This window comes from Ahaetulla prasina, chromosome 4 (assembly GCF_028640845.1).
Source record: "Ahaetulla prasina isolate Xishuangbanna chromosome 4, ASM2864084v1, whole genome shotgun sequence".
NCBI classification, from domain to species: domain Eukaryota; kingdom Metazoa; phylum Chordata; class Lepidosauria; order Squamata; family Colubridae; genus Ahaetulla; species Ahaetulla prasina.
In genome coordinates, this window is record NC_080542.1 from 53330095 (window position 1) to 53355047 (window position 24953).

The window sequence follows — 24953 nt, forward strand, 5'->3', positions numbered from 1 at the left end:
TTGATTTTCTGAATTTTTGTGTTTGTGTGCTATGGTTGTTAAGCAAATCATGAAGTTGTGTAAATTTGGATTTCCCCATTGATTGTACTTTTTGGAAGCCTGCTGAGAAAGTTGTAATCACATGACTTTGGGATGCCAGTTGTCCAAATTTTGATCATGTGACCATGTGTAACAGTTAAAAGTGCAAGGACTGGATGGTTACTAAATGAATGGTTGTAAGGAAAGAATTACCTGTAAGCCAAAGGAAGAAGATAATGTCAAAGATTTCTGAACCATGTAAATAATAACCACACTGAGCTTTGATTTGAAGAATCCATTTTATTTATCCCAAACAAATCAGCAGATCAATAATAAAAACATATATAACTGAAACAACTATTGATTTTCTTCTGAGGTTATATTCCTAGGAACGTAACTTTAAAAACATAAAGTGATTTCAGCTTTCAGAAATACTGTAGTACCTCAATGAAAGATGATGAGAAGGGAAAACGGTACAGTATGTAGATGAGTTCTTTTTTAGTTTCTGTGTAGCCACTGAATGAAACTTTGTTATTGTTAGTTGTGAAGTTGTGTCCGACCCATCGCGACCCCATGGACAACATTCCTCCAGGCCTTCCTATCCTCTACCATCCTCTGGAGTCCATTTAAACTCATGCCTACTGCTTCAGTGACTCCATCCAGCCACCTCGTTCTCTGTCGTCCCTTTCTTCTTTTTCCCTCAATCTTTCCCAGCATTAGGCTCTTCTCCAGTGAGTCCTTCCTCCTCATTAGGTGGCCAAAATATTTCAGTTTTATCTTCAGGATCTGGCCTTATAAAGAGCAGTCAGGGTTGAACTCCTCTAGGACTGACTTGTTTGTTTGCCTTGCGGTCCAAGGGACTCGCAGGAGTCTTCTCCAGCACCAGAGTTCAAAGGCCTCAATTTCTTGGCATTTTATGTGTATTAAATATACACATAAAATGCCCCCCATGGTGGAATAACAATAAATAAATAAATTACAGCAATAAATAAATTACAGCAATAATAATTCATCCCTTTGCAAAGCTAATCTACAATTTATAAACTTCTATTTGCTAGGAATTGAGAGGGCCAGATGCCATAATCATAGTTTTCTTAATGTTGAGTTTCAAGCAACTTTTGCACTCTCCTCCTTCACCTGCATCAAGAGGCTTTTTAGTTCCTCTTCACTTTCTGCCATTAGAATGGTATCATCTGCATATCTGAGGTTGTTGATATTTCTCCCGGCAATCTTAATTCCAACTTTTGATTCATTCAGCCCTGCCTTTCTCATGATGTGCTCTGCATATAAGTTAAATAGGCAGGGCGATAGTATACAGCCTTGCTGGACTCCTTTCCCAATTTTGAACCAATCAGTGCTTCCGTGTTCAGTGCTCACTGTTGCTTCTTGACCCGCATACAGGTTTCTCAAGAGACAAATAAGATGGTCTGGTATGCCCATCTCTTTAAGAACTTGCCACAATTTGTTGTGATCCACACAATCAAAGGCTTTAGCATAGTCAATGAAGCAGAAGTAGATGTTTTTCTGGAACTCCCTAGCTTTCTCCATGATCCAGCGTATGTTGGCAATTTGATCTCTAGTTCCTCTGCCTCTTCGATATCCTGCCTGTACTTCTTGTAGTTCTCGATCCACATACTGCTGGAGCCTAGCTTGTAAGATTTTTAGCATAACCTTACTAGCATGTGAAATGAGTGCAATGGTGCGATAGTGGTGCAATGGTGCAATGGTGCAAAGAACATTCTTTGGCATTGCCTTTCTTTGGAATTGGAATGTAAACTGACCTTTTCCAATCCTGTGGCCACTGTTGTGTTTTCCAAATTTGCTGACAAATTGAGCGTAGCACTTTTACTGCATCGTCTTTTAAGATTTTGAATAGCTTGACTAGAATACTGTCACCTTCACTAGCTTTGTTGTTGCTCAGATTTCCTAAGGCCCATTTGACTTCACATTCTAGGATGTCTGGCTCAAATCCCATCGTGGTTATCAGGGATGTTAAGCTCATTCTTGTATAGTTCTTCTGTGTAATTTTGCCACCTCTTCTTAATCTCTTCTGCCTCTGTTAGGTCCCTGCCACTTTGGTCCTTTATCATGCCCATCTTTGCATGAAACGTTCCCTTCATATCTCCAATTTTCTTAAAGATATCTCTGGTCCTCCCTATTCTATTGTTTTCTTCTATTTCTTTGCAGTATGCATTTAAGAATGTATTCTTATCTCTTCTAGCTATTCTCTGGAATTCTGCATTCAACCTGGTGTATCTTTCTCCCCTGCCTTTCGCTTCCCTTCTTTCCTCAGCTATTCGCAAAGCTTCCTCAGATAGCCATTTTGCTTTCTTGCCTTTCTTTTTCTTTGGGATGGTTTTAGTGGCTATCTCTTGTACAATGTGGCGAACCTCCGTCCATAGTTCTTCAGGTACTCTGTCTATCAGATCTCATTCCTTAAATCTATTTGTCACCTCTACTGTATATTCATCAGGGATATGATTTAGTTCATACCTGAGTGGCCTGGGGCTTTTCCCTACTTTCTTCAATTTAAGCCTAAATTTTGCAAGGAGAAACTCATGATCTGAGCTATAGTCAGCTCCTGGTCTTGTTTTTATTGACTGTATAGAGCTTCTCCATCTTTGGCTGCACAGCACATAGTCAATCTGATTTCTGTGTTGACCATCTGGTGATGTCCATGTGTAGAGTTGTCTCTTGGGTTGTTGGAAAAGAGTATTTATTCCCTTAGTCAAATCATCTTTCTGTTTATTTTTCATATTCTTGGCTATCATTTTAGTTTTCTCCTTATTTACTTTTAGTCCGGCTACTTCTCCGTATTCCTCCAATACGTCCATAAATCTCAGTCCTGATTGCAATGGCTCCTCTAAAATGAAAACTAAGTCATCCACAAAAGCTTACAATTTATAATTTTCTATTTTAATTTCCAATGCTTTAATCTGCGTATCTTTTCGAATTATTCTCGTTATTACTTCTAAAGTCAGTATAAACAACAAAGGTGATGGTAGACACCCTTGTCTTGCACCTTTCTGAATTCTAAAGTTTTGTGTCACCTCTCCATTCACTATTACTCTGGCCTCCTGTTTAGAATATATTGCCATAAACATGTTTATAAATTTATCACCAAAATCCATGTATCTTAGTTGTTGTAACTTAAAAGTCCATTTAACATTGTCAAAGGCTTTTTGGGCATCTAGAAACATCAATATCACTTGTATCTCACTATGTATTTCATAATATTCTAACATGTCTAATTTCATTCTAATGTTATTCTTTATTTTATTTTATTTTTTTGCAGAAAACCATTTTGATTTACATGTATAAACTCGTTTAGAAACCTTTTCAATCTTTCCGCTATTATTCACATAAATATTTTATAATCCATATTCAACAGAGAAATAGGCTTATAGTTTTTAATCAATGCTAAATCAGCATCTTCTTTCGGGATCAACATCATATTTGCTTCTATCCATAATGGTGGTATCTTCACTTCATTTAGAACTGCATTGTATACCTCAAGTAATATTTGTCCAAACGTATATTGTAATTCTTTGTACATTTCTGTTGGCAACCCATCCGGACCTGGTGTTTTGTTATTCTTTTGTTTTTTTATTGCCTCTATTAATTCTGGCATCCTTATATCTTCATTTAACATGTTTTTTGTTTCTTCTGGAACTTCAAGCAGCAAAGCTTTCTTTAAATATTGTATTGTTTTGTCTTCTGAGTAACTTTCTGAGTAACTTTATCATCATACAATTTCTTATAAAACTCCTTTTTCCCCTCATTCTAATAATGTATATCTCCTTCTTCATTTTGCAGCTTAATAGTCCATCTTTTCTCCTTCTGCTTCTTCAATTTATAAGCTAACCACCTCCCTGGTTTACTTGCATTCTCAAAGAAATTTTGATTGATTTTCTTTATATGTCATGCTAACTCCTTCTACTTAAGAATGTTCAGTTTATGTTTAATTAAGTCCATTTGTTGTTTTAGATCTCTTTTTTTAGATCTCTCTTTGTAACTCTGCCTCAACTCTTCTATGTTCTTCTTCTAGGTAATGCTGTTGCTGTTTCTTCTCTTTGTTTTTATTTGCCATGTATGATATAGCAACTCCTCTCATGTAGTGCCCCATAGATTTTATAAGAATGTATCTTCTTTCTTATTTTTTTTTTTAAAAAGGCCCATTTGTTTTTCCATTGTTGATCTGAATTTTTCCTCCTTTAAAATTGAACTGTTTAAGTTTCATCTTACAGGGTTTTTTTGCCTTTTCCAACTAACCCTCATTGGATTATGATCTGCCCAGATGTTTGTATCTATTTCTACTTCATTCAATTGTACGTTTAGTTCCATCGACATCCATACCATGTCGATTCTGGACTAGGATTGGTGCCTATTAGAATAATATGTATATTGAGTCTTCCCCTGATTTCTCCCTCTCCAAATATCCTGTATGTTTAGTTCATCTACCATTTTAAAGAAAGTTCTAGGTAACATTCTTCTAATTCCTTTTTTTAATTTGTTACTTTTGTAATCTAATTTTTATCTATTATTGCGTTAGTCTCCTAACATACAGAATTTGTCACACTCTATGCCTCGAATAATATTGTGTAATTTATTGTAAAATTGTTCCTGTCCCCCGTTTGGAGCATAAATTTCTATTAATAACATCCGTTTCTGATTTAATATTATTTCCACAATCAAAATCCTTCCCTCTTCATCTTTATAAATTTGTTTAGATGAAATTGTTTCCTTAATATATACTAGCCCTCTCTTCTTTTGTTTTTGTTTGCTTTAGTTCTTGTTGTCCTAATCTCTCTTAATTCCTTAGGTCTTTCCCCATTATTTTCCAGTCTTTCTCCTTTTTCTTTTTCCCTCTTTTTAAATTGTACTTCCCTTTCTTCCACAGCAGGTATTCTTTGGTCTTTTTCTTCTATTACTTCCCTCTCTTCTATTTCTTCCTCATTATCAAAATATTGGTTATAGAATTCCTCTGCTTTATCCAAAGTATCCACTCTGTAACTCTTTTCTCACCAGGAAACCATTATACCTTCCGGTGTCAACCATCTAAAGTTGATGTTGTATTTAGTCAACAATGATATTAGGAACTGGTATGGTCTTCACAGTTTTCTAACTCTTCTTGGAACTTGCTTAAGGACTGTCAGTTGTTTCCCTCTGTATTCTATTGGTTCATCTCTTGTCCTGTGAAGCACTTCATCCTGGATCGATTTCTTCACAAATCTGATATGTACTTCCTTTGGAAGATTGTGTCTCCTCACGTAGTTCATGTGAATTCTATAGGTCTCATCTATTTCTGTCAACATCTCTTTTTCTGTTCCTAATGCTTTCGCTATTAGTTCTGCCATAATATCTGGTAGATCTTCTCCTTTCTCCTCTCTTATATTCTGAAAATATATGTAATCCGCAGCTTTCTCTGATTCCAAAAAGATAACTTCTAATTACTTATTTGCCTGGATTAGTTTCTCACTCATTTTGTCCACTCTTTTTTTTTCTCTTTCTATCCTCTCTTCCCTCTCCTGCAGTTTCTGTTCGTTTTTGGTAATCTGTTGTTGAAAAAGTTCAAATTTGTCATCCATCTTTTGCATTTTTTCTTTAAGTTCTCCTATATCATTTCTTACCTCTCCTATCTCTTTTTTCATTTCATCATGGTTCTTTGTCAAAGCTTTCTGCATTGATTGCAGCATAACCTGAAAATAATTGGACCTTTCCTTTTGAACCATGTCTTCTATCGATCTCTATGTTGACAGACTAGATGTAGCCGATGATGTCTGGGCAGCTGGTCTCCTCCCCATCCCTACCTTAGTTAAATTCATAGTGTTTGTCATCTTTCTTTAAGAGTTTTTCTACAAAGTTAAACTTTATCCAACATTCCCACCTCTTTTTCACACCAGTAAAACCCTCCACTGCTGAAAAGGTAATTTAGGCTATTGATGTTAACCACTAAATATCAAAATATCAGATTTATTCTAATTATATTAATCTATCTATAATTAGCTAGTTAAGCTAGCAGTGACGATAATACAGGTGAGAATTGTAGCATTAACATTAATGAATACAATCTTAGTATAAATAATAATACTTGTAATAATTACAATAATCACAATGATATAATAATAGTGATGGTAGTACTTCTGATGATAACAGTAATATTGATAGTAACATTCAAGGTTCCTGTGGCTTCCAGCAAGCTAGCAGTGTATTATAGTTCAGTTCAGCAACTCTTCAACCTTGCACTTCTGCTGGGTTTAAATAGTCACCAAAGGTCTTTTTTTTCTTTATTTCATCAAGTATCTTTATGCACTAGAACCTCAAATATATCTTTTGCTGCCAGATATAACCCCTATTTGTCCGCCATTACAAGATTATAAGATTATCACTTCACCAGAATCCCAGAGATCCAAAATTCAGCAAACCAAGTGAATATCACTCAAAGGAATGTTTCTCTTCAATCTTCCCTACTTACAGATATATGTCACCCTAAATGTCACCCTTGAGCCTTACCTCAGTTCCAAAACAAAAAGTGCCTTGTCAAAGTCCAAGGAAGAGAAGAACAGCCATTTTATCTCCCATGCTTATCAAATCTTCTCCAACTTTCAAATTATCCAATTTTTCCTGTGCAGTTCCATGGAAATCTCCAAATCCACTCTGTCTAAATAACTGCCGCTGTCACTCTCCTATCTTCCATCCTTTGTGGGTCTTTTAAAAAAAGCTCCGTGATCTCCTTTGCTGCTTCTATCATGGGGGGGGGGCAACATCCACCCCTCCTTCTAATATGAGCCCCTTCTTCTCATAAATCAGCTAGGAGTTTCAATCAGCTTCTTCTCCCTTCCATTCCACTCACTCTGTAGAAGTCGGGACTAATTTTGGCCAGTTCCAGTACACCAATTTTCCACTTCACCACCGCTTTCTTTGTCTAGCTGTGGTTCAGCCATTACTGTCTTCTTCTCTGTCTGAACTTCCTTCTATCAGCAGTATAATTTGGATGTGGAAAAGGCTCGGGTAACTTTTTCCCTTACAAAATTTTGATTAGTGATAAGAACAGGTCCTTTCTCTATCTTGGGAACTGTTTCATGTGTGACCAATTCTTAACCCCAAAACAGATTATTTCTTTCTCCAAAGCACCAAAACATTAAATCTTAGTAGCGTAATTCATTTATAGAAAATCTCAGCTTCAGCCCTTAAAAAAAATTCTAAAAAATTGTATCTCCCAAAATGTTATTCAAAGCAGAAAGATTTCAGACAAGTCACATTCATTTATTTATTTAGCAGTTGTTTTATTACCCAAAATAGGTAATGTCAAAACTGTTGATGTTACCTAGTCTGGGTGATGAAACATCTGCAAGAAAGCAACCAAGCTCAGAGAGTATCAAGGACCTCTCATACTTGTTCTGCTTTTCCCAATTCCCTTCAGGATGCTGCAAACATAAACATCCAATACCTGTACAGCTGAATTTTAAAATAAACTTGTGCATATCTAAGACTCACCTATGATGCCACTATCCCTGCTTTCAAGAGTAGATGTAGGACTTGTGACAGCTCCATAATTGCAGTCCTTTGCTATAACATCCTTAGCACTAGTTTGAGGGAGGGTGGAACAAGGGCTACTGGCAGGTGGTGAAGCAGTACTGCTGGTCAGTGTGGAACAGGGACTTATTCGCTGGGACACTGCTGAAGTCTGGAAAATTGGAAGCAGGAACATAGACATCACACAAAACTATCAGTAAAGTTTATAGGGTTTCACTACAACATAGTGAAGAATTCACTTGATATAATCATAAACATATTAGCCTATTGGAAAATTGATATACAGATTTACTCTTCTATTTCCTTATAAACTGTATCATTTTTCTGCTCTTTAGCTACAGAACATGCGGAAAATGCATAATTTCAGCAATAACAAAAAGCAAACTTAGCACAAGATGAAACCAGTAATATTAGGATACTTTCTTCTGCCCAATATCTTTTAAAATTGTATATTTTTAATGAGTTCCAATGTATAGTAAAATACCATACATGAAGCTAGACTGCTGGCTTCATGTATTTTATTATATGTAGCAAAATAACAATTTTATTCTTTGAGTATTGTGGCTATATTTAATACTTCTAATTTGCAGCAAAATAAGTAAAGCTAATTGTTATTTTAGAATAACACATTTTAAACAATTTATAGATAGAAAATTCTGGCCAGTATAAAATAATTCAAAAAATAATTTAATTTAAAAAACAAAATAACAACACACACAATGATGTTCACTCAAATGGGCCAAAAGTTCACTGAAATCATGGTATCTTTACCTGCTTCTTAAAAGCAGAGAGGTTGGAAATGCTCATATTTCTAGAGAAAATATGTTAGATGATAGTGTACCATGCGGGTCTTTTTAAAGGAATGATCAAAAGAGGGCTCAGAGTCTACTGGTAATCAATACAATAGATTCAAAACCAGGATAATTCTATATTGATGGGGTAATCCTATCAACAACCTTACTACTAACAGTCCTTTCCATATTCATATTTCTGTCTCTAAGTGAGATAACCACAGCCTTCTATATTCCACAAATCCATGAGAACTCAAATATATAATACATAGATACATACATATACAAATATACAATACATTCAAAGGGGAAAAAATGGCTCATGATATTTTAATGTAAGAAGTTCCCAAAATAAGAATAAAAAAGACTAAAACCAAAATCAGAAAAAGATAAACCCCCTCCCTCTCCAATCAAACAAAACTTCATTAGGATTGGAAGAGTGTGTTACAAACCGAGCTAAGCTATATTATAATACACTTTTAAAAATCAATACAATTCCTTTCCTATTCTCCCATGAGTGAATTTCTCAGCTATGCCTAGATTATAAACCAGTTTTGCACCTTTTCCAAGGTTAAACAAAAAACAAATATAGAAAAGTGAGGTTTAGTCTTTTTTGTTTTACTGTTTAACAAGCTTTCCCGCCTCCCCCAAAAAGCTTCTGAATTATCTGTAGAGGAAAATCTGGGGAAAAAATCATTAACTTGTCTGAACTTCATCAAGCCCAAGCATAAATATTCAAGATAGCAAAAGAAAAAAAATCTCATGATAGTGACACTATGTTTCTGAATTCAGTCAGCAAAAACTTGCTCAATCTGCAACTTCCCTTAAAATTAACTTCCCTTAAAAACTTCCCTCTATTTGACTTTTTCTTGGCCTCCTTGAAGGAAAACTTGAAACTGGCCTCCATATAAAATAAAGTCATTGTTCTTGTTGCTTTAGGATGTATATGTATATCAATATGTCTGTTCGTCTGTTGACAACTCTCCTGTCCCCTCGACTAAAATTTCTAAAACACTTCTATTCAAAAATTGACAATTGTTCTGAAAACCTTGAAGATGAATCTTCCCTAAAATCTGGAAAGGGATAGTTTGCTATCAGACTAATAACATGAAATGGAGCAATTTAAGGAATCTGCCCTGGCCACATTCTCCAAAGATGAACAGAGAAATTTTTATGAAGACCTAACCTGAAGAATAGGTCCATATATCTTTCCAATGACCTAGCATTGTAAGAACCATATCTACTTGCTCAGCTTTTTCTGAAAAGAATTGTTTCTTTGTCAATAGATGCAACATGCTCAAACTCATCCAGAATAATATTCTAACGATAGGTAATCCTTGGGTTATGCTGGCAATTGGGATCGAGACTCCTGTCATTCAGCAATGTGGTCATAAAGCATGTTTTATGACCATATTGCTTAATGATGAAAGTTCAGGCAGTCCCAGTTTCTGTTAAAACCCCAAGATATGCAAGTTATTAAGTTAGAAGCTTCTGAAGTACCATGGAAGAAATGAAGGGGTACTTCAGGGAGGCCTGGACAGGACACACATGAGTTAGAAGAAAGAGGTGCTGTGGTGTGGCACAAGGAGCACAGGGAGGTCAAGGGAAGGAGAGTATGAGTCGGTGCACGCACAGATAGGTGAGGGAGACTTTCCATAGCAACTTGTGACCTTCCCTGTCATCTTCCCCATAGATATTGCTTGTGGGAAGCTAGCAGGCAAGGTTGCATATGGTGATCATGTGGCCATGGGACACTGTAACTGTCATTAGTGCAACTTGGATGTCAAGCACCCAAATCATAATCACATAACTGTGGAGGCACTTCAATAACTGGAATTTCAAGGACCAGTCTCAACTTTCACTCATTTATCTTTGCCACAGTTTTGATGATCTCTGAGCAAGCGGTCAGTAAACAAGCATTACCTGTACTAAATTGCTAGAGGGCTGCCCTTCCTAGAGGCTACCCTTCCTAGAAAAATAATTAGCTTTCAATGGGCCAAATAAATGAGTAATCTATAACAACTAATTGTTTAAGATCATTGTTTGATCATATTAAAGATTTTACTGTGTTTCTATTTAATCTGTATCTTATCTATAACAAGAATTACTAAAAATAATTTACATTAGTTTCTGTCTAATCTACCAAAATGGAATTCTTTACTAAACTAAGATCTGAGCAAAAGACAAACTCTGAAAAGTTTTTCCTACTTGGATCTTATACAAGACAGCCTATTTAGCTCCTATTCAGAGTTATATGTCCAGAATCATTCTTAGTTTGATTTAACTTGACTTGGTTTCTTCAATCTCTGCCTATTTACAAGTTTAACAGTGGTAAGAATATCTCTCATGTTCTGTGGTGGAATCACCAGCTAAAGAAAATTCCACAGTAAAGAGGAGTGGGGGATGAAGAGATATAGGCCAGACTCCTACTACTACTATTTTCATATTGGAAGCACCAAAGTACTTCCGGGTTGAAAGCATTAAATTGTAACATCAGCATTGCCTGGAGGATGCCAGTTGGGGGCTCCTTTCATATCTCTATTAAATTGCCCACCTAAATGGTAACTATCTATTTGCGGTCCATCAGCTTTCAAACTGCTGGATCAGGAGGAGCTGGAGCATGTGACAGGAGCTCACCCCATCCCATGGCAAGCAATCGGGTCTCAAATGTGAACCTGCTGATCATCAGCCTAGTGTTTATCCACGTGAGCCATTTCCAGATTACTGAAGCCCTTATCTATTGGTTCACATGGGAATGCAGTCAGTCTGGCGATTCTTGAAAGTTCATGGACTTGTTCTGGTTGCTTCTGCCTGAGAAGTTCTAGTTAATCACCAATATGTATGATTTTCATACATCTAATACAAGATGAGATTCGAATCATAGCATGTAGTATTTTGTTTTCCAGAAACAGAATACAGTAAAATCATTATAATTGTACACAAAGTTTTAAGCTCACCTGATTGTCTTCCTGTCCTTCCATGTTATACTGATTCCCTGCCTGTAGCTCAGTGACTTTTTCTCCCAGGAGGAAGCCCAGGCGAGTCATGAGTGTGTTTGCTGCCTCATCTACAGAGGGAGGAGGTCCCAGCTCCTGTTCAGTTTCACCTGCATGGAGTAAGAAAAAGGATTTTAGCTATATCCTAGATTTTATATATTTTCATATATAGAAATATAATCTTGCACTTGTAGCACTGAAAATATTCTGCACATTATTATAAGAGACTAAAGGATATGCTTTTTAAATAAAAAAGTGCTATTGGGCTGTTATATTTCAGGTTGGCCCAATTCATGGATCGGAAATAATTACACTGATAAATTAAAAGAAATTAGGAATAATGGCTGTGCTATCTGTTGTTCAGCATCTAGTAGTACAGCAGTAGCACTGCAGCTGACCATGTCAGTGAGGCCTAGAGATAATACAGGTACTCAACGGTATGAGTTTCAGGGTTGTAGCAGTGACATTTGGTAGTGGTGGATTTATTGAATTCCAATAAAAGTTGGCAGGGCAGTATGCAGGTAACATGAAACCTATGAGTCATATGTTTCGCAGGCTTGCCTACAGTATACTCAAAATTTTATTAGAATAAAAATTACCCAAAAGTGGTTTTTTTATTAATGTTTGCATCTATGTAATTTTAAATTTGGGAAATATTTATATAGACCTGAGACAAAAAGATTCCTACATACATCTGTTTATAACAATTGCTTTTAGATAAGATATAAAATTTATTATTTGCTATTTTTTCTGCTGTATATCCAGGACCACTTATAATAATTAAAACATGCAATTTACAGTCTTAGCATAAGAATTTCATACAAGGGGACAAATATGAATTTAGAAATATATCTTTGTCCCACTTATTCTGAAAGGTAATTCTGGACTAGGTGGGCAAAACAACAGAAAGCAGGCTCAAAAGATATTTATATTGTATTTTTATTAGAAAATGGAATAGCTTAGGTCTTTTATTTCATGTGAAATAGTCTTTGTGATCTTAATAGAAATACAGCCTCTCTTTTTGTCTTCCAGGAAGGTTCTGTTCAGTGCTGCATTATTTTTAGACAAACAAATGAATGCTCATAAAAAAGACAGCAGATAGTCTCCTGAAGTACATTTAAATCAGCAGCCATAATGTGTTTACAAACACTTCTTTCTAGAAAAAATGGCACTGAGCAAGACAGTTTGCTTATGGAATGGCCCCTTCACTTGTTTAACGTGCATATATTATTATGCATATATATGTATTTGATTAAACTGTTTGTAGAATATTCTTTTTTAAATAAAACATTCAAAGTGGGAAACCTTATGCGTAAAGTAATCATGTCTTCCACAATACCAAGACCTAGCTGAGTATGAAACTTTTGCGCAATATTCTTAATTTCACATGTTAGAGGAAGTGGGGAAGGAGGGAGGGGGGGAAAGAGGGAGGGGGGGAAGGGGGGAACTGGGGAGAAAGTCAGGGCAAGCCATTAAAATATAAAATGACAGCAAACCCCACTCCCTTCTATCACTGATGAGGTTCTCTAGTTTAGGTAATGAAACATCTGCAAGAAAACAACAAAGCTCAGAGAGAACCAAGGACCCCTCTCCGAACTTGGAACGTGTGATTTGCTGGAACTTTGTTTTACTTAGGGAGACTAGAGAATCATTTTGATCTATGCAAAATAAATGGAGGTGCTCCAGAAGATCTCTGTGAGAACTTTCATATTGGCCTGGGAGACTTAACCTAATACTAGGTTATTGGCAAAACTGCATAATTTAATTATCTCTATAAAGTTCAGCATGAGTGTTGGAACACTCATGCTGAAGTAGCAAGAAACTTGACAGGGCCCCGAGCACCTATTATATATCTCTTATATAAAGCCTGCAGTTTCACTATTGAGATATGGAAAAATGCAGTAAATTCAAGATTTAGATCTAATCATGAATTTAATTACAATTGTATGGTTACCAAAAAAGATTTAGTCAGTTTCTAAAAGCTGCATCACAAAGCAAGTTCCCATATCTATATTATCTGTTGGGGGGAAAAAATAGGAAAGCTTCAATGAACTTATTACTAATTGTCTCTAGTTGTCAAAGAATATTCTGGCATATCCTATCAGGCCAGGTAAATAACACATATATACTGGCCAAGCCACTGAAAATTTGGAAAGCCTTATTTTGCATTTTTTATGAGTCCAAGACAGAGGATTTCTCATATTAGATGAGCCCCACCCCATTGGCCATCCATTTGAGTGAGGAGACTTGTTACTGATGTAGTTTCTTATTAGACTCTCAGATGTGCTTTAGAAGCTTTTTTCCAGCCCTAACGAGACGCTAGTGAGTGAAGCGATCTCTGTGCTTTGCCTGCTTTTCTCATTGCTGCTCCCTCTCAGCTGTGCTTTCGAAGCTGTTTTTCAGCTCTAACGAGGTGATCTTTCGAACTTCGCCTGCCGTTCTCATTGCTTCTCTCTCCAAAGATCAGCTGTGCTTTAGAAGCTGTTTTTTATCCCCAAGTAGGAGGATAAAAAGCATGTGTGCTCAAAACCAGCAAACTAATGTGCTGAAGCTGACCAGACTAAGGATGCTAGCCAGATGAATACCTGGTAGGCAGATTTCCCCCCCCCCTACTTTCCTCCCCAAAAATTAAGCTGTGTCTTATACTTCGATGCATCTTATACTCTGAAAAATACGGTACCCTAAAACTAAAGTCATAGTTTTTGCTAAGCACCCTAAGACACATCTCTCGCAACTAACCATTTAATGGAATAAGTCAAGACATTTAAATATCTGGGGATTCTCTTCCAAGCTATTGGGAACTGTACCAACTATGTTCTTTAAATGAATAAAAAACAATTTTGCCTTTGCAGATCTTTTTTTTTTCCAAAAGAGCTCAGCATTTGCCTTCAGTGATTAGTCTTCTCAGCTAAGATCTGAGCCCAGCTTCTTTTTGGAGCTCAGCTAGGCATTTCCATCATTCCTTTATTTGGAAAGAGTTCAGCCCAAGTTTTTGAGAAACATCTTTTGAGCACTTTGTTGCATTTTGAATGCTGTCTCTTGCCATGAAGCTGGCTTCCTTAAAATTGAAACTTCTGCCTGGATTTACAATACATTTTCCTCTATTGGCTTAAGCTCTCCTTCTCTCCAATCAGTTTGGCTCCTTCAATTATAGCCAAATGCTTACAGTGTTCCTGAAGCCAGGCAATATTGCAACTTTATGGCTTTTCATGGCCAGTCATCACCTTCATGGGCTATGTAATCACACTAACTGATCTCAAACAGATGGTCTTTGATCTATAGCTGCAAACAAACTTTCCAGCTCAAGCCAGAAACACCATTTTGAGCCATTCTGCACTTCCTCCAACCAGCTTTTAAATCCCAAAATTCAGAAGGGCCTTATCCTTAGCCAGATTCAATGCCTGCCCAACAGCCATTACCAAAGAAAGATATCAAAAAGTCCCCTTAAAACAGAGACTGTGTTCCTAGAAGAATAACTTGAATTGATCAATGAATTGATGGAACATGTTATTTTCTATTGTCCTCTTTACGCAGGTGCTTGCTAGTAATTATGATTTTCATTCTTTACTAAATATCCTATTCAATCTGTTTTATCTCAAATTGTTATTATCAGATTAATCTGATTTTATTTTCTTGACCACAGCGAAGTATTATTTTATAATCTGCACAGTATACAATATTAACTCTAACCCTTTTTAAATCGAATATATTATATTATATTGTATTGTACTGTATTCAGTGGTGGGATTCAGCCAGTTTGCAAAGGTTCAACAGAACCAGTTGTTAACTTTGTTGTTAACAACTGACTCACCATGTCCGGCCCTGCCTTGCAGCCCTCCCTCCCGTCCCAGCCACTCCTTGCCTTGCCCAGCCTCTTCTGAGACCATTTCAACATATTGGCACTTCTCTAACTGCTCCCCACCCCCCTCTAAGCAAGTGACATCAGCACAGGCAAAACCCCAAGGCAGCTCTGACAAGGGGTCCAGAGAGAGGGGCAGAACTACTAAAAAGGCAGCCAAGCTAACTGCCTGAAAGACTCCATCCATCACCGGGAGTCCAGGTGCCTCAGTGGGCAGCAAGAGAGGCCTGTTGGGTTCCTTGGCAGATGAAGGCTTCACTGGGGGGGGGGGGAGATCTAGGACCCGGAGTCAGCTCTGCCCTAAAAAGGCTGGGGGTGTCGTTGGAGATCCTGCGAAGAGGGGATCATGATCCATGAGTCGCTGCTGGTGCTGCATGGCTACCCGAGTGGCCTCTCTGTGGGCCTGCAAGTGGGTGCAGCGGTGAGGCGAGTGGGGAGCCCCTCCTCCTCCCCAGCGCTCTTCCTCCTCCTCTCCTGCAGTTGTCCCCAAAGCTGCTGCCATTCCTGCACCTGAGCAAGGCCATCCTTCTGGCTTGCATCTGCCGCCTGGGCGCACTCTACGTCTGCCTGCACGAGTTCATCAAGCAGTTCACCGAGTATGCCCAGCCGCTGCTGCCACTTCCCAGTCTGCGTGGTGGACTCAGGTAAGCTCAGAGACACGTAGAGAGAGAGGGATGAATGGGCGACTAGGCGTGTGGCTGACAGTTGGCTTCCAGCGCTGGAAAGGGTGGGGAAGGGAAATGGCCCGGCTGCCTCTGCTTTTCATTGGAGTGCCTGGAGCAAGACGGGGCTCTTCTTGCCGTCTCTTCTCCCTTTGCTGGGCATGGTAAGGCTTCCTGCCACCCACCCACCTTTATCAATGCAATTTGGGGGTGGCAGATAAGAAGGGGTGGGACAGGGGAGAATGGGTATTCCCAGCTCCTGAGCAGACTGGCTTCTTCCTGGGAGTGCTTTGTCTGCCTTTCAGCATCAGCCATCAAAAAGAGGTTTTGTGGACAGAAGAGCTTGCCCACCCACCATTATCCAGATGCCCTCACTTCCCCCAAGCATTTCTTTGCCTACCTAATTTTCAGCTCAGTTGTGTTTCTCACCATCATGTGCAGGGAAACAAAAGTTTGTGGGACTAAAAAAAAAACAAAAGTTCAATCAATCAATTCCAACTTCTCATGAAAAAAAATCTTTGCAAAGTTGGAATTGAACTTTTTTTTTTAGTCCTACAAACTTGTTTCCCTGCGCAGGACGGTGAGAAATGTGATGGAGAAATGTGATGGAGCTGGAAATCAAGTAGGCAAAGAAATTCTTGGGGGAAATGAGGGCATCTGGATGCCAGGCGCTGAAAGGGGCATGTCCCTCTCCAGTAATTGCTCAGGCCCACTGGAGGGAAAGCTGGCATCTACTGGCGCTTAAATATGGCAGCATTCCAGCTCTGGCTGTGAAGGGGCAGCTGGCATGGGTGCTGCAGGGATGGAGAGAAGTGCAATGGAGAAACGTGATGGAGCTGGAAATTAGGTAGTCTTAGAAATGCTTGGGGGAAGCAAGGGCATCTGCAATGGAGAAATGAGCAACACAGTGACCAGCATGAGGGAAGGAGGAGGCCGCTTTCCCTGCTCTTCCTCCTTCTCTTGTGCTGGTCGCTCTATTTCCCCATTGCAGCACAGCGCCCAGGATCCACTTTGATAGCAGGGGGGAGGGGGGTTTAACAACCAGTTTGCCCAGGGTCAGGTTGGCCATTGCAGGATGCCTACCCGCATGTGTGGTGGAACTGGAATATGGGCTTGGGCCATGCCTCCCATGATGGCCAACCTGACCTTGAGCGAACCAGTTGTTAAATTATTTGAATCCCACCATATATTATGTTGTGTTGTGTTGTGTTGTGTAAAACTTGAGATTAGTATTAATTGCTTAAAAGTTACTTGTTCATAGGGATATTGTTGATATTCATTAGGGTTATTATTTTATCTGTATTTTAAAAACTTGTAAAAAAAATCAATATCAGTAGAAGTTGCCAATAGAAGAGAATACTGTAGTTGCAAAAGCAGAAGAATAACAGAATCTTTCAGAAAACAGCTGAAAATAGATCAGTTCTTTAAAAAAACCTTCTCTATCTGCATTGTATTCTCTTTGTACATAGCCTACATGAGGTTTCCAAGCAACTAGTCAAAGTTCAGAGCTGCAGCTAAATAAAGCTTTAATGAGATTCTTACATCTGCAGTAGCCTGAAGCTGTTCAAGATACTAAAGAATTTAATTGATACACAATAGATTTAGAGCACTTTTGCGATAAGTCAGGGAATAAAAGTATTTTATTTCTAATAATGTCATTTTCCTACATTAAATTAGTAGGTAAACATACTTTTCAAACTCTATAATTTAAAATCATATTAAAAAATGGGGAAATGATGTCATACTATAGAAATCACCAGTCACTTACGATTTGCTTTAATGAGACATTTAAGAAAAAAGGGAAAACAGAAGCACATCCCATTATATTTTTATTTGTTATTTATTTATAATCCAATTTTATTATTTTTTCAAATAACTCAAGATGGAAAACATACCCAACATAGTTTCCTCCTCCTATTTTCCCCACAATAACAACATTGTGAAGTGAGAGAGGAGGACTGGCCCAAAGTCACTCAGATGGGTTTTATCTTTAAAGTGAGACTAAAATTCACAGTCTTCGGGTTTCTAGCCTGGAACCTTAATCACTAGATCAAAATGGATATATAATTATGTTACTTATGTCTTCATATGTTTCTGTATGAATCTCTGTAATTGCACAAATTATACACTACATCTGACTTGGACAACTATTATGAAACATTTAATACTATGAAAAAGTCTGACCATTCTCTGATGACATTGAGAAAGAACAGTAGAATCAGCAGCCACCTGCTAAAATTCCTTTTCTCAATATAGAAGCAAGGAAAGCTTCTACAAAAAAAGAAATCTGAACTCGAATGTCAAAAATACAAGTATATCAGATAAAAGACTTACTGTCAAAGACCAGAATTTCAATTAAATGAAAAAAAAGCAAAAATAAAAAGCCAAAAATAAACTGTAATGACTAAATAATCAATACAAAAATTATATTAAGTTTTTTTAAAAAAACAAAATTTGGCAATATTCAAACTAAATAATATTGCTCAATTAATAGCAGTAGTACATAAAATAGATATGAAAGGCTCAAACATTTAAAGGAATATAAAATTGGCAAAGAAAAATGCATTGATTGTATTTTCAACTACTTCATCACAAAGTCCCAAGAGTAAGGAATTTTCCTAAACTTTCCTTCAAAAACAATTGTTAAAAGTGTTGCAGTATATTAGGGTTAATGGTCTCCAAAATTTAGTACAGTAATTTTGGAGAATGGTTTATATAAGGTGATCTGACAGAGTCAGAATAAAAACAATATATTGATATTAAGATACAGCCTTGCTCAACTCCTATATGCAATAACCAACCTCAAAGAGCACCAACAACCTCCACAACTCCTATAAAGATAGGAATTATTACTGTATATTGCACTGAATTTTTAATCTTCCATTTTTATAAAGTTTATTTATTAATAAAAGCATGAACCATCTACAGTAGAATGTTTAAGTTTGTACTATTCCCTACCTCTAGAAAAAAAATGCAAATCTAAATTCAATAAAGGAAGCATGTCCAGTAGATTCAGTTTCAATTAGATTAGGGCATGATCTATAATCAAACATCCAGCTCTAAAGCCTAACTGGCTATTTATGTTTTGAACTGACCCAAGTTTACTATAAAGATGTTAAACATAATATTTCCATAAAGTACTTAAAGACCTAGTGTCTATAATGAACAGGTAAATCCAATGGTGGGATTCAAATAATTTAACAACTGATTCTCTGACCTAATGACTGGCTGGATAAGTGTGGCTGGGTGGTCATGTGGTTGCGTGGGCATGGCCAGGGTGGGCATGACACAGGACTCATGTGTTGCTAAGGCAGGATTCCCTAAAACCCTCATTCACTCATTATAGAGGGAGTCCTCCAGTTACAAATGTAATAGAGCCTGCCAATTACATTTGTAACCTGGGGATTCGTTTGATTGAATCACGTTAAATGAACGTGATCGCTCCCTGCTTTCTCGAATGCATTTGTTAATTGAATGTGCAAGTCTTTAAATGCACATAAGGTATCTCAGGCTGAGAAACAGCATGTGAGGCCTAGTGCTGAAGCAGACTATCCAAGGCCTCCCCAATCCACTGAGCTACCTCATGCTTTCCTGTGATCCCCACAATTGCTTCCCCCATCCCATCCTGCCCTGCTGGGTCTCCACAGGCTGGGCCTACTTTGCTAGCATCTCAGATTCCACTTACTCTTCCCCACTCCCTTTCCCATGGATTACTTATTTTTTTTCCCTTTCTTTCTTCTTTTCCTTTCCTTTCCTTTCCTTTCCTTTTCTTTTTTTGCTATAAAGGTATAATTTTTACTGATAGCTATTCTGTTACTATAACTAAATAAGCGATTACCATATTTTTTGGCATATAAGATGCACCTTTTCCCCAAAAAAGAGGGTGAAAATCTGGATACGTCTTATACGCCAAATGTAGCCCTGCCCAGCTTCTTAAATGGAGGTTTCAGAGGCTGAAAAAAGTTTTTTTCTGAAATGGAGTTTCAGAGGCAGGAAAAAAAAGCCCCAAAAACAAGGCACAGAGCTCACAACCAAGGAACCTTTTGCTAAAATTCACCTGTGGGAACAGCTGATGGGGGCATTCCCAGAGGCCAATCCACCTGCCAATCAGCTTTTTTCTTATTTTCCTCTCCAAAAACTAAGGTGCGTCTTATACTCCGGTGCGTCATATGCTCCGAAAAATATGGTATACACTTGAAGCATTGTGAAATGCAATCTGATCAGAAACAAGAAATTTGACAAGCCTAATGTACAATGCTTGATAGTAGCATTATAAAAAGACTTTTCCATGTAATGTTTAAACACTCAGAATTTTTAAATCTGGCAATCTTATGTCAAAAATGGCTAAAATGATATGAATACCTTTGAAACACTGAATTCTGTAACATAAATTTCAAGAACTACAAGAAGACAAAACTACATTAGCTGTTCAGTGTAGTCTCATTCTAACACTAGCAAAAGATTTCTCATAGACTCTCAAGCAAATATAAAAACTTGCTAGATTTGTGATTATGCTCCCCTATATTGGAAGCTGTTCTTCTGCTAATGGAAGCAGCTGTCTGTTAACAAGTACCTTCTAAAATTTTACCAAGTAGTGGTATATAATTTGGAAATAGTAATAGTTATATTTTAAAGTCATTGTACTAGCTTTTTACTGTGTAATAATACCACTTTAGTGACCATTCATTAGATAGCTGTACGGATTTTATTCCCTTAAGAATTCTATTGCCTTTTTTCTGCTTCCTTAATGTTGTTCTAAATAAAAATAAAATATAAAAATAAAGACAAATTATTAAGAAAAATCAGTTAAGGAGTAGAGGTTTAGAGGATGGTGAGAGAGGAACTACTCTGAAGAAACAGATTGATTCTCAATGAATATTCACTTTGCTTTTATCAAAACAAAAATGTACAATTTGCTACAAAAAAATCAAAAGATGGACATAAATGATTTACAGTGGTTGCAAATCAGGGACATTTTTAACATATAATTCTTTTATATTTTAAACATAACTTTAATAGGTTATATTCATGATAACTTAATTACCTTTACTTCCCACTGAAAATAATTAATCATGCCATTTACTTTATTACTTACTTTTTGTAGTTCTTATTTTTTTGAAGATCTCCAGAGGTCCAGAAGAAGCTGACCCATTAGCAGAGAAGTCAAAGTATTTTATTCAGATGATGGTGAAGCTGTAAGAACGTGAAATCTAAGGAAAACATTTTCACCAGCGTCTGAGTAAAAGATTGGCTGGGGCCATGTGGCCAGCAGGCCTAGGCCTGGACTGGGCCATGGCAGCCTCCTGCTTCAGGGATCGAGGTGGCAGCAGCAGCAGCCAATCAAAGGGGAGGTTGCTTCCGTTGTCTCATCGGGCTGAATTGCAAAGCCCTTGTTGATTGTCTGCCACGCCCCAATCCCCGAAGTTGCTCATTCAAACTAGCCAGTCAGCAGCAAGCAGACTGGGTCCAAACTAAGTCTGACCAGACTGAGTAAAAACTAAGCCTGCAGGCCCTCATGCCAGAGAAACTGAAATCTTTTATTCAGATGGGAAAAGCTGTTTTCCTTACATCTCATGTTCGAATAGAATAGAATAGAATAGAATAGAATAGAATAGAATAGAATAGAATAGAATAGAATAGAATAGAATAGAATTTTTTTATTGGCCAAGTGTGATTGGACACACAAGGAATTTGTTTGGTGCAAATGCTCTCAGTGAACATAAAAGAAAAGATACCTTCATTAAGGTACAATATTTACAACACAAATTATGGTCAATGTATCAATATAAATCCTAAGGATTGCCAGCAACAAAGTTACGGTCATACAGTCATAAGTGGAAAGAGATTGGTGATGGGAACGATGAGAAGATTAATAGTAGTGCAGATTTAGTAAATAGTTTGACAGTGTTGAGGGAATTATTTGTTTAGCAGAGTGATGGCCTTCGGGAAAAAATTGTTCTTGTGTCTAGTTGTTCTGGTGTGCAGTGCTCTATAGCGTCGTTTTGAGGGTAGGAGTTGAAACAGTTTATGTCCAGGATGTGAGGGATCCGTAAATATTTTCACAGCCCTCTTCTTGATTCGTGCAGTATACAGGTCCTCCATGGAAGGCAGGTTGGTAGCAATTATTCTTTCTGCAGTTCTAATTATCCTCTGAAGTCTGTGTCTTTCTTGTTGGGTTGTAGAACCAAACCAGACAGTTATTGAGGTGCAAATGACAGACTCAATAATTCCTCTGTAAAACTGAATCAGCAGTTCCTTGGGCAGTTGAGCTTACTGAGTTGGCGCAGAAAGAACAGTCTTTGTTGTCCTTTTTTGATGATGTTTTTGATGTTAGCTGTCCATTTTAGAGCTTTTATAGCTTCACCAGCTTCTGAATAAAAGACTGGCTTCTCTGCCACGTGACTCAGCCTCTTCTGCAGTTCTTCAAAAAGTAAGTACAGTAAAGCCATGGGAAATAGGGTGGGGAGGGCGGATCGGGCCCAGGGATCCTCCATTTCAGTCTGTAACAGGCCAGGGGAGCCCTAGGAAGGCCCTGTAACAGGCCATTCATGTCAGCAAAGAGGCAAAGGAAGGCTCACCAGACAGGCAGGTAGATGGGTCGTGTGTGAGACAGTGGAGAATGGTGAAGAAAGGCTCGGCAGGTAGCTGGGCCACATGGGAAGCAGGCAAGTGGGCTGGACCACGGGGGCCACATGGTCAAGGCAAAGGAGCTAGCAAGCAAGGGAGCCAGAGAACAGCAGCTGCTAAGCCATGGCCAAGGCAGGGAGGCAAGATAAGAAGTGACTGGGAGGGGAGGGGCCAGCCAGTGGTGCAAAATTTAACAACCGGTTTGACAGAACTGGGCTGAACCGGCTGAAGCCCACCTCTGGGCAAATCTCAACTGACTTTTTTTTTTAACAAATGCCACTATAATGATTCAGCTCCACTTTCTTAAAACCTGTGCAGCATAATCTATGAAAGTAAAATATAGATGCTAACACTGATTATTCCAGATGATTACTCACAACTGCAGTAGTGATAAAATTTTTACCCAGCTTAAATTGTTTCACCAGCTCTGCTATTTCTAAATGTGTAACAGGGACCCCGTCTGGAAACAGACTGTCATCAAAGCTCCACAACAAACTCTTCTAGCTCTTCAACCTACATAGTATCCTGAAGTGATCCTCCCACATTTTTTCATTGGTATTAGAAAAAACAAAGTGATCTGGAAACCGTATGAGTAGTTCTCTCAGGAAAATTATTCAAAGCTACATACATCGTCGACTTACAACCATTTGTTTAGTGACTGTTCAGTTACTGCCCTGAAAAAAGTTATTTATGACCCATTTTTAGGACCATTGCAGCAACTCTGTGGTCCTGTAATCAAAATTCAGATGCTTAGCAACTGGTATGTATTTATGACAGTTGTAGCACCCTGTGATCACCTATTGTTATCTTCTAACAAGGAAAGTCAATGATGAAACCAGATTCACTTAACAACCATGTTACTAATGTAACAACTGCAGTGATTCACTTAATAATTGTGGCAAGAAAGGTAGTAAAATGGGGCAAAACTGGCTTACCTGTCTTGCTTAGCAATGAAAAAATGGTACTCAACTGTGGTCCTAAATTGAGGCCTACCTGTATTTCTATATGGCAAACAAATATGAACTTTGCTATCAGTAACTGGTGGGCCCTCCTTAGGCAGCAACATGTACAACTAAATGTTTCTGATAACTGATCACTCCTGCACATCAGCTTGGAAGAATTTTAGGCCACTACAACACTTTTAGCTTTGGAATGTTGGTGGGCTTCTTCACATGAATTGCCGGTTTCAAATCCTTCCAAAAGATTTCAATAGGATTAAAATTAGGATTTTAACTTGTTCATTCCAAAACAATAATAAAAGATAAATGCACATACATACTAAATACATAAATAAGTTAATACAAGCCACATGCTAAGATGGGGAGCATGGGGGTGGGATCTGTTTAATCAATCAACCACTTCCACTATGATGCTCTTGTACTGAAACGCAGTTGTATCAATGATGACAAATAGTTGTGATCCACCACATTTCACAGATTGGATAAATTCTTATACTGGAATGCAGAGTTTGCCTTTCACCAAACATAATGCTTTTCATTCAAACTCCACAGTTCTATTTTGGTTTTCCATCCAGAGAATACTTTTCCAATAACTTTCTGGCTTATTCATTGTGTCTTTCACAATCTGAACATAGCAATGTTCTTTTTTTAAGGGCAGTGGCTTTCTCCTTGCAACCTGCCATGCACATGATTGCTGTTCAGTGTTCTCCTGATGGATGGTCTCATGAACACTAATCTTTGCCAATGCAAGACAGGCCTTTAGTTCCTCTCAGTCTTATTAAGTAGACAAGACAGGAAACACAACCAGATGAGCTAATTCTACTTTATTGTAAAGCCAAATTTTACACTCCTGCAAATCTGAAAACATAATTATCCCACTGCCTCTTTTACAGCCTGAGAAACTAGGGAGTGGCTCTTCTGGGTCTCTTTGTTCCACCAATTATCCAGCTTTGGGCTAGGCTGCAACTTGTATAATCATTCCCTTGGCATCATTTCTTGGTCCACTCTCCCATTGCCTTTCCCATATACTATTAGTTCGTTAGATATTATCCTGTGGTTATTGAAGATCTCCTGGAATGCCTTGCTCTTGGTCTGATTTTGATTGATTGACCAGTCCTGGGAAGATTTAGAATACTGCTACTGTTGCCTCCATTTGTACACTATCTGCCTGAAAGATGACTGGTAGAGTATAAACACTTTGACAATAATGAATAAGCTTTTCTAACTTCGTGAGTATCAACAGCTGTTTTCAGAGGTCCTCAGAAATCTCCTTTGTTAGCTGTGCTGTGGAGATCAGACTTTGACAGTGAATATCCAGATTTTTGTTTTTTATATAAGGCAGGATCTCCCACATTCACACTTGACTATCATCTCATTGTTTGAAAAACTGGGTTCTAACTTCCTCTTCAAATGAACTAATAATAGTAGAAATTTACATACTTTTCCCCACATGCAAATATGTAGCTTTGAATAATTTTCCTCAATAAATAAATAAGTCTAATGTT

General features: G+C 37.8%; 1 protein-coding gene across 7 annotated transcripts in view; it reads right to left on the minus strand.

Moving 5' to 3' along the window:
* Positions 1-24953, minus strand: part of TANC2 (tetratricopeptide repeat, ankyrin repeat and coiled-coil containing 2) — a 329859-nt gene that overhangs the window by 100718 nt on the left and 204188 nt on the right. For all 7 annotated transcript variants that reach the window (XM_058179549.1, XM_058179546.1, XM_058179545.1 and 4 more), the window contains 2 exons: positions 11303-11451; positions 7516-7705 (listed from right to left, as the gene is read on the minus strand). In XM_058179549.1, coding sequence (XP_058035532.1) covers positions 7516-7705; positions 11303-11451 — 339 coding nt within the window. The remainder of the gene's footprint in view (positions 1-7515; positions 7706-11302; positions 11452-24953) is intronic.